Source organism: Brassica napus, chromosome C6, assembly GCF_020379485.1.
Source record: "Brassica napus cultivar Da-Ae chromosome C6, Da-Ae, whole genome shotgun sequence".
Classification (NCBI taxonomy): Eukaryota; Viridiplantae; Streptophyta; class Magnoliopsida; order Brassicales; family Brassicaceae; genus Brassica; species Brassica napus.
In genome coordinates, this window is record NC_063449.1 from 4,630,828 (window position 1) to 4,641,441 (window position 10,614).

Sequence of the window (10,614 nt, forward strand, 5' to 3'; positions counted from 1 at the left end):
TATGGGCCATCCACTTAATGATTTATAACACTTCCCCTTGGATGCCATAACCATATGGGTTTGTAACATGCTTAATGTTGTCTCGTTAAAACCTTTATAGGAAAACCAAAAACCCAATGTGGGAAAAATGGAAACCATAGATAGGAAAAAGAGTACAACGCATGAAACTTCCCCTGATGAATGCATCACTGAAGATCCTTCAGCTGGTGCATTCCTATCTGATAAATAAGTTTCTTGAACGTTGAGGTTGGCAAAGACTTGGTAAAAAGATCGACTGAATTGTCACTGGACCGAACTTGAACCACTTGAACTTCTTTGGCCTTCTGCAGGTCGTGGGTGAAGAAGAATTTGGGCAAGATATGTTTTGTCCTATCTCCTTTAATGTGTCCATCTTTGAGCTGAGCTATGCAAGCTGCATTGTCCTCATAGATGATTGTTGGCTCTTCTTTTCCCACGGTCAAACCACTCTCTACACGGACGTGGCCGGTCATATTCCTCAACCATACATGCTCACGGCTTGCTTCATACATTGCTATTATCTCGGCATGATTAGAAGATGTGGCCACTAAGGATTGTTTTGTAGAACGCCAGCATATTGCTGCTCCACCATATATAAAAACATATCCAGTCTGAGATCTAGCATTATGTGGATCAAATAAGTATCCCGCATCAGCATATCCAACCAAACTCTCTCTTGGCCGGTTGGTATAGAACAAACCGAGATCTTTTGTTCCTTGAAGGTATCTGAACAAATGTTTTATTCCATTCCAGTGCCTCTAAGTTGGACAAGAGCTAAATCTAGATAACAGATTCACGGCAAAACAAATGTCTGGTCTAGTGTGGCTAGCCAAGTACATTAAAGCTCCAATGGCACTTAAGTAAGGCATTTCCGGACCGAGCACTTTCTCGTCCGGTTAGTTTGGTCCGAACGGATCCTTCTCTAGGTCTATGGACCTCACGACCATAGGACTCGACAAGAGATGAGCCTGGTCCATATTAAACCTCTTGAGTATCTTTTCTGTATATGCCAACTGATGCACAATGATTCCATTGTTTACATACTCAAGTTACAGTCCCAAACAGAACTTAGTTTTTCCTAAGTATTTTATTTCGAATTCTTTCTTTAGACATTCAACTGTTTGGGAAATCTCTCCAGAGGTTCCTATAATGTTCAGGTCGTCCACATATACCGACATGATTATAAAGCCCTTGTTGTCGAATTTCTTTATAAAAATACATGGACTTATTGGATCGTTCTTATAACCCTCTTTCACTAGGTACTCTGATAATCTATTGTACCACATTCGACCTGATTGTTTCAAACTGTACAAAGGCTTTATTCAGCTTAATACAATGCTGTTCTCGAGAACCTTTCTTATCTTTGAGCTCAATACCCTCTGGAACTTTCATATAAATTTCATTATCCAGTGGTCCGTACAAGTATGCAGTCACTACATCCATTAGGCGTAAATCCAAGTTTTCTTTTATGGCTAGACTGATTAGAAATCGTAATGTAGTTGCATCCACCACAGGGGAGTAAGTGTCCTCATAATCTATTTCTGGTCTCTGTGAGAATCCTTGTGCAACAAGCCATGCTTTATATCTCACAACTTCTCCTTTCTCATTTCTTTTCCTCACAAAGACCCATTTGTATCCCACTGGTTTGACATCTCTTGGTGTCACAATTATAGGGCCAAAACGCCTATTTTCTTTAATGATTCTAACTCCACGTTTATAGCTTCTTTCCATTTGATCCAATCTGATCTTTGCATGCATTCATATATGGACGTGGGTTCTAGATCCTCATCTATATCCATGATCTCAAGTGCTACCTTGTATGCAAATATATCATCGACGTCGATATCTTTTCTGTTTCATTGTGTTCCAGACATTATATAATTGATCGAGATCTCTTGATTATCCAGACCTGGTGTACCATGAAGTTCAGCATCCCGAACCTCATTGTATGGTACCATTGGTTAAACCGGTTCATTCGGTATGGCAGGCCCACTCGGCTCGACCAGTTTGGTCGGCACGGCCGGTCCATCAATGTCATGGAAGGTTTCCTTAATGCTCTCGGATCCAGCACCTCTCTTGGACTTCCGAGGCTTTTTATCTTTGGAACCAATAGGTCTACCACGTTTTAAACATTGGTTAGACTCTGTAGCCACTTGACCTTGTCCCTTCTGGACTTCTATTCTTATAGGTGCATTACAAGCCGGTATGTATGACTTAGTCACTCTATTCGGGTCAGCAAATGAATCTGGCAACTGATTAGCTAGCTTTTTGTAGATGTAAAATCTTATGGACTTTCATATCACATTCTTTAGTCCGAGGATCTTGCCAAGATATTGATGGCCGAGACCATTCTATTTCTTTTATCAACCGGCTGTTCTCTCCCCGTAAGGTCAGATATGTGGACTCATCAAAGTGTGAGTCTGCGTATCTGGCCTTAAACAAATCACCCGTGGTTGGGGAGTCATATCCAACATATATTCCCATCCTTCTCTGTGGTCCCATTTTAGTTCTCTGTGGTGGAGCAATTGGAACGTAAACGGCACATCCAAATGTTTTGATGTGGGACACGTCTGGCTCATGACCTGTGAGTAATTGGGATGGTGAATATCTATGCTCACTAGATGGCCTGATGCGAATCAGTTCTGCTGCATGTAATACTGCATGTCCCCATGCTGATACCGGGAGTTTAGACCTCATGACTAATGGTCGGGCAATCAGCTGTATGCGTTTAATAAAAGACTCGGCCAAACCGTTCTGTGTATGTACATGTGCCACGGAGTGTTCCAGACTTACCCCATGGACATACAGTACTCATTAAACGCCTGGGACGTGAACTCACCAGCATTGTCTAGACGTATAGTCTTTAAAGGAAAATCTGGAAAATGTGCTCTCAGTCTTATGAAGCAGCCTTGCAAATGCCAAATTTCGTGTGGATAGTAGGCAAACATGCGACCATCTGGTCGATGCATCAATCAGGACCATGAAATATCTAAATGTCCCACAAGGTGGGTGTATTGGTCCACATATATCTCTCTGAATCCTTTCCAGAAAATTTATGATTTCCTTATTCACTTTGACTGGTGATGGCCTAGTAATGAGTTTCTCTTGTGTACATGCTACACATGTGAGATTGTTTGGGATAACTCCTTTGAATGTGTGCCCTTGAGAATTCATTATCAATTTTCGCATCATACTAGTACCGGGATGGCCAAGCCGGTCATGCCAGAGAGTGAAATTGTCGCAGGCATTAGCCTCGATCATACTGATCCTTGCATTGCAGGTATGGTTTCTAGGATCTTTTTATTGCCTTGGGTGATCGAAATGATATTAAGGAACTCTTTATTTCCTTCTTCCCATGTTTCAAGGTGGCAACTGTTTATCCTTATGTCCTTGAAACTCAATAAGCTCTTTTTAGATCTAGGAGAATATAAGGCATTTTTTATCTCTAGATGGGTGCCCTTAGGCATCAATATGTATGCTTGGCTGTGGCCTTCAATAAGGATGGCTACACCCGCAATGGTATGTATATTGGCATTTTGCATTGTGAGATTGATGAAATATCTTTTGTCTCTAAGAATTGTGTGACTTGATCCACTATCCACCACAAGTATACTCATCTCATCATTCATTTCTATATATAAAAGATTTATAATCTCAGAGACTTTTATAAAACTTTAAAATAAAACTTCATATTATAAATTCAAAACATAAAATAGTAATGAAACACAAAGCAATCATAAAACAAATCAAACAACATTCGAATTTAGTCTTTAAGAAAATCTGTTGTCTCATGATCCATAAGATCATCCTTTTCATGGTCGAAATCATCATCAGCATCATACCCATTATCATGAACCATATGGGCTTATGGGTTCTTGTTCTTAAGGCTCTCTTGATAGAGTTCACATAAATTCTTAGGGGTTCTACAATTCTTGGCCCAATGGTTACTCATCCCGCACCTGTGACAAACGGATTTGGTCGAGTAAGACGGCTTGGATATGCCGCCTCGACCGCGGCCGAAGGTGGCTCTTCCACGGCCATAGCTGGAACCACGACCACAGTTATTGTGGTTTCCATACCCTCGGCCATATGAGTAGTTGTCACGACCACCACGTCCCTTGTACCCACCACGGCCTCTGCCGTGTGATCTCCTTTCATTATAGACGTGGTTGCTTTCTTTGGGATCTTTCTTTTCATGTTCAGCCTTGTGAGCTTCTGGTAATGGTGCTGATCCTGGAGGTCTCATCTCACTGTTCTTCATCAGGAGTTCATTATTAGCCTCGGCCAGAAGTAGGCACGAGATCAGATCAGTGTATGTGGTGAAGCCCCTCTCTCTATACTGCTGTTGCAGCAACACATTTGTGGAATGGAACGTAGAGAAGGTCTTATCCAGTAACTCTTTCTCGGTTACTTCTTCACCACAGAGTCTCATCATTGAGACTATCATAAACAATACCGAATTGTATTCATCCACAGACTTATAGTCCATGAATCTGAGATTCTTCAACTCATATCTATCCTTTGGTAGTAGCACCGTTTTCTGGTGATCATATCTACGTTGTAAAGCGGTCCAAAGGTCTAGTGGATTTTCCATTGTAAGGTACTGATCTTTTAAACCTTCAATGAGATGGTGGCGTATAATACTTATAGTCCTATACCGATTCTTATCATTCTCATTGTTGCCCTCGATGATAGTATCGCCGAGTCCTTTGACCTCAGGTTGATCTTTGTATCTAGCGCCCATTGCAAATAGTTATCTCCAGAGAGATTAAGGGCTGCGTAGTCTAGGTTTGAGATTTTCGACATCTGATCACATAATCATTTGAAATTAGGGTTTTATAATGTGATCCTTCGACCATAAGACAAACAAGAATCTCGGCTACAATCAAGCCTTATGCGGCCATAACTCAATCAAAAGAATCGTTCATATGAAAACTACTTGACCATGGTGCGAACAATCCTAATTCATGTTTCGATATCAGACAGAGATATTAGGCCACACGGCCATATGCTTTCATTAATGCAATCAATTCGAGTTTGTATAATCTATATGCTGGTTGATAATCAAGACGAATACAATTCATATTCGGATTTAGATGTCATGCAAACAACCTTAGCCAATTCGATTTCTATTGGATTCAATTTATAAATTTAGGGTTTCAAATTAAACAATACAAGCTGTCGGTTTAATCAATATTTAATCAAGGTTTCAAGGCCTTTAGAATTTAAATTCGAGATTAGATTATTCAATCAATCTATCAATCCTAAATTCTCATATCATCAATCATTCAAACAAGATCAATTAAAATCGGATTCAAACTTTAGGTTTTAGGGTTTTGATTCCAGATTAGGGTTTCTTAAATTCAGATCAGGAACAATCAATAAAAACAATCAACAAGTTCTAAGGAATCGATTTCTAGTTCTAGTTATGAGATTATCGATTTAGGTTATATTGATTTTAGGGTTTTGATCAAGAACATGGGATTCCATAATGATGGATTAGGGGTTTTTGGTTCTGATTATTATGTTCTCAGATTTAGTCTTTATACCTTTGTTTTGTAGGGTTGAACCGGACCTCCTAAGATCTGAGACGAGCTGAGACGGATGGACGCAAGACGGCTCCTGTCGGGTCGCGGTGCCGAGAACGATCGTGAGCTGATGCTTGTCGCGGATGGTTGCGTCTGGTCGGGGACTTGAACTGAGCTGGATGCAAACTGAGCTGAGGCTGGGGACGTTGGATACGAACATGGAACGCCTAGGAGCTGAGCTTGATCGGAGTTGAGACGAGACGGAGGTCGTCTAGGATCATCGCCGCCGGCTTAGGTTTTTAGGGTTTAGGAGTTTCAATTTTGTCTCAGGGTTTTTGAAGTCTATCGTGCTGATAACGTATTGTAAAAGAATGAGGAATTCTTCTGTGTATTATTAATGAATCATAAGGTTCCAGAAAGTATCCAAAACCTAATACAACTGGAAATAGAAAAACTACTAAAACAGAGAAAAGAAAACTTGTGTTGGCCAACTCTGAACCTCCTCTTGGCCGACTGGGCTCTCTTCTGGTCTTGGTTATGAGTCATCCACTTAATCATTTATAACAAGCTTCCTTTTTTATCATCATAAAGCGTTACCTATTTATTCAGATCAACAACAACACACAGATAACAAATCCTAAATTGACACTTTCATCTTCTTCTTCTTACTCATATTATTTTGAGAGAAAAGTTTCAGTTTCTTTTTGCTTTTTTAATCACCAAGACCGGACATGTCTTACAATGGTGCGTCGATGAACCCACCCCCTACGATCGTCGCGGTTTCCACGTCTAGCAAACATGTGAAACTCGAGAGAGAAACCGAACTCAGGATCGAAGTCTCCGACACGCCTCTCAAACTCCGTGTCGTGAACGGAACCGCCCAGACGGACGGTACAACCGAAACAGACTACACAGCAGACGAGACACCAATGGTCAGCTACCTTAACGTGCATGCAATCCTAAATGCAAGAAGACGTGTTGCCCAAGCTTCAGAGTCTACACAAGGACCTAGGGTTATTGTAGTAGGTCCCGAGGATTCCGGAAAGAGAACGTTGGCAATGCTTATCAACTGGGCAGCTAAAGAGGCGTGGAAGCCTACGTTCGTTGACTTTGACGTTACCCAAGGCTCGGTTTCAATACCTGGCTCTGTCGCTGCTACACCTATAGAGACGCCTCTTGATCCTGTTGTAGGGTTTCCTCTAGATATGCCCTTAGTGTACTACTACGGTCACACTAAACCAGGTACCAACGTTGAACTCTACAAAGCTACGGTGATGGAGCTTGGAAGAGTGCTGGAGAGACAATTTCTTGGGAACTATGAGTCTCGAGTGTCAGGGAAAGCGGGTACGAGGCGCAGCGGAATGTAACGGTCGTGTTCCCCTGGCCTTGTGTGAACCTGTGAGGAAAATACTTCTACGATAGCAGAATATAGTATAAGCAATAACTAAATGAGACAAGCACTTTTTACGTGGAAAACCTCCTCGATGTGAGAAGGAAAAACCACGGGACCGTAGTCCACTCAACAATCCACTATATAAATGTATGTGAGTACAACCACGTCCTCCCTGTTCAACACCCTGAACAGAACAGAGACTCAAGCTACAAAGAGTTATCTCCAACACAAGAACAACAACAACAAGAGAGCAACACAAAGCTTCAAAACCAGCAGCAACCAAACGACCTCAGTTCACAAGGATTCCGGCAACCAGAGACTAATCCCACCGTACAAATCCAAGATAAACCAGTCAACAACACCTGTACCAAATTTCAGCTCAATCAGAGAAGCTCTCACCGTCGGATTTACCAAACACTCAAGATAGCACTGCTGAAGAACTGTGACGACCAGCTTCACTAAAACCCAGACAACAGAAGATCCAACCGTTGAAATTCAAATCCCTTCGGTGAACCTTTAACCCACTGACTGAAGAAGCTTCCCACCAAATATCAGCCCGATCAGGATCCGTTTGACCCTCCAAATCTGCCTTGACAAACCCAGACGAAATTATGCCTTCTTCCCTCTTTTCTCTCTTTTGTCTTTTCGATTCTTGTAAGTCTCACCATAGGTTAAGAGACTATATATATGTGTTTCACTAACCCTAAGAACCTCCAAGGCCCAATACTAATCTCATGGACTAATACCAATGGCCCAACTTCCAAGTTTAGTTATCACCAACCAAACCCAATGGGTTTCCTCCATCTAGAAGGAACCCAACATCGAGCTGCTGGTATGGTGATCAACACCATGGGTGGTTACGATGAGGTGCTTCTCCACGCGATTGAAACATTCAACGCCTCGGTTGTTCTTGTGTTGGGTCAGGAGAAGCTCTACAGCAAGCTTAAACATGTGTTGAGTAGTAAGAGTAATGTTGATGTCGTGAAGCTTCATAAATCAGGTGGAGTTGTTGCTAAGAACAGTGAGTTCCGTAAAACAGCAAGGAGTTGTCGGATTCAGGAATACTTTGATACGACTCATTCTATCTATTTGGGTCAATTCGCATTGGCCTCTTAATTATCTCGTTTATTAATGTTTAAGGTCTATTAGACCAGGATTATCGGGGGATATTAGAGGATTTTTAATGGTATGGGTTCTACTTTTTTTTGAAAACCGGTCACACAAACCACACAATAAGGATCGATTTTTCTTCAATTCTTGCACTGTTCGCGGACTCCACTGACACGTGACGGCCTGCGATTGATGCGCCTTTTAATTTTTTTTTTTTTAATCAGAAAAAAAAAAACAAAAATACTTACCTATGAAATTGTGCATGGTTAACTAACCCTCGGTTTTTAGAGTGCGGTTCTTATTGGAAGTTAAAAAATAGTTTTTTAACTTCCGCTAAAAACCCCACTCTAAGAACTCCGGGTTAATCATAGTCTTAGACCATCATTATCCCAGAAACCCCATTTGGGGTTTCTTAATTTTTTTTTTTTTTTACTTTTTCAAATTTAGAAAAAAAAATTAAAAACGAACCAATCGCGAGCCGTCACGTGTTAGTGGAGCCCGCGAACAGTGTAAAAAACCCTTAAGGACCGACTACTATTTGGTAGTTTTGATAACCGGTTTCTTAAAAAAAGTGGGTCCTACGCGGAACTCACACGGTAAGAATCTCTGTAGTATCATTGGATAAAGATGCTCTTAGTTGCTTTATATTATTAGGAACTCTCTCTACCGTATGTTTATTGAATTACGATCATAATCAAACGGGTTAATCCCTTATCTTCTTCCTCTCTACCTTCTCTTTTACCTCTGCTCTTCCTCTGCTCTTCCCCCCCTTTCTGTTACTTATCTTAAGGATAGATCCTGGATCTATCATACTTCTACGGTCTGTCCAAAGAACTATCTCCGTATGCTAATACCTCTAGCATCAGCGATGTGAAAGTGTTCCGCATTGGTGGTAGACCACAAGCTCCAAGATCAGCTCTTCCAATGGGGTCTGACCCGGTTTCTGATCCGTTGAAGGTAACGCATGTGAATATCGATGACCGGGATGTGCTGCATTCTGTTCTGGCTGTCTCGTATGCACAAGAACCAGACCGGATCGTGTCAAGTAATGTTTCCGGGTTTGTGTATGTAACGGAGGTTGATGTGCAAAGGAAGACGATTACGTATTTAGCACCGTCGCAAGGGACATTACCCAGCAAGTTCTTGGTGGCTGGATCTTTGTCTTGGAAGAAAAGATAAGATGAAGTTAAATACGGTTTAAATTCGATTTTTGTAATTGCTGCAATATAGTTTTAAATCAACAAAATCTTAAATGAAATAATTGTTATCATCTCTTTTAGTTTCTTTCAGCCTAATTGATACTCATTGTGTGCTTGACTGGTATTCAATCCCATCTCTATGAGAAATAAGGACACAATAATTGTAAGAAGAGGAACCAAAAACCACAAACACATCTCAGTAGACATAAGTGCCAAAACACACAAACTTACGATAACTTCAGTAAGTAATTAAGTACACACCACACGATTTCAATAGACACAAGAGTATTGGATAAGCAAACGTTTTTTTTTTATTTGGGCGAGAAGAGAGCGCCGGTAGTTTACGGTTGGAGTTACTTTTTCTTGGGTTTTAACGATTTGACATACTTCTTGCCTGAGATATACTTTTTCCTTGCTTTATAAATTTTACATGTCCACATTGCCTTTTCAGTAACGTGATTCTGTTATTTGCTAGGTATAAAGTAAGGAGCTAGTTATGTACCCTTAGTTAGTTTTAGTTTCCTATGTGTTATAAAAAAATATTTTTATTTAGTTAACATTTTTACAGCCCCATATCTTGTACATCAATCTTTCATATTCAATATATAAATAAATATATATAAATGTATCTATAAAATAAACATTTTTTTCTTTTTGTTTTGATATCCATATGTATATATATATCAAATATATATTAAATATAATTTTTTATTTGGTAAAAATATATATCAATCGTGGATAACAAAACGTGGTCAATCTTAATAATTTCTATCCACGTAACCTATGTTCGCTGACCACACGATTTATGACATTTTTTTTGTCATTCAAAAGAGATCCCTGACCACATAACATCTGTCATTAACCGTTTCTCAGTTCAAGCCTATGCTTGAAGATAGTGATTATGGCGGATTGTTCCTCGAGGAGATTACGGGCTTTGATATTCTAGATCTACAATAGAAAGAAGGGCATTTAGGTGAATCTATAATATAAAATTAGTAGATTAAAAGGGTAAAGGATGTTCAGATCTGAAATTATTGATCCGCGACGGTGAGAAAGACCAAATCGTCGACGTGTAGTGTTAGAAGAGAAAGAGAGAGTGGGTCACAATAGAGGGAAAATAAGAAAGAGAAAGAGAGAGTGGGTCACAATAGAGGGAAAATAATAAACTAAACTAATTCTAGTTTTGACGGGTAAATTAGATTTTGCAATAGAAAAAAATATGTTACATGGAGAAAGTATTTGCAAGTGATATGGACATCAGAAAAAGCACGGTGTAATTGTAAATTTTTCAATAATAAGTGATAGATAGAGCTGAATCCAATCAGCAGAAGAACATCACGCGGTTCACATTATCTTCACGTATATA

General features: G+C 40.1%; 3 protein-coding genes across 3 annotated transcripts; 1 reads left to right on the forward strand and 2 right to left on the reverse strand.

Moving 5' to 3' along the window:
* Positions 1-185: 185 nt before the first annotated feature.
* LOC125588288 lies at positions 186-530 on the reverse strand. Its single transcript, XM_048759566.1, has one exon. The coding sequence runs from the start codon at positions 528-530 to the stop codon at positions 186-188; it is 345 nt and encodes a 114-aa protein (XP_048615523.1).
* Positions 531-3,883: 3,353 nt separating this feature from the next.
* On the reverse strand, positions 3,884-4,762 carry LOC106404426. Its single transcript, XM_013845145.1, has 2 exons — positions 4,677-4,762; positions 3,884-4,571 (listed from the first exon to the last, which is right to left on the reverse strand). The coding sequence occupies exons 1-2, from the start codon at positions 4,760-4,762 to the stop codon at positions 3,884-3,886; spliced, it is 774 nt and encodes a 257-aa protein (XP_013700599.1).
* A 306-nt stretch (positions 4,763-5,068) lies between these two features.
* On the forward strand, positions 5,069-9,415 carry LOC106404600 (protein CLP1 homolog). Its single transcript, XM_013845307.3, has 3 exons — positions 5,069-6,890; positions 7,766-8,000; positions 8,859-9,415. The coding sequence occupies exons 1-3, from the start codon at positions 6,278-6,280 to the stop codon at positions 9,226-9,228; spliced, it is 1,218 nt and encodes a 405-aa protein (XP_013700761.1). The 5' UTR covers positions 5,069-6,277; the 3' UTR covers positions 9,229-9,415.
* Positions 9,416-10,614: the final 1,199 nt, after the last annotated feature.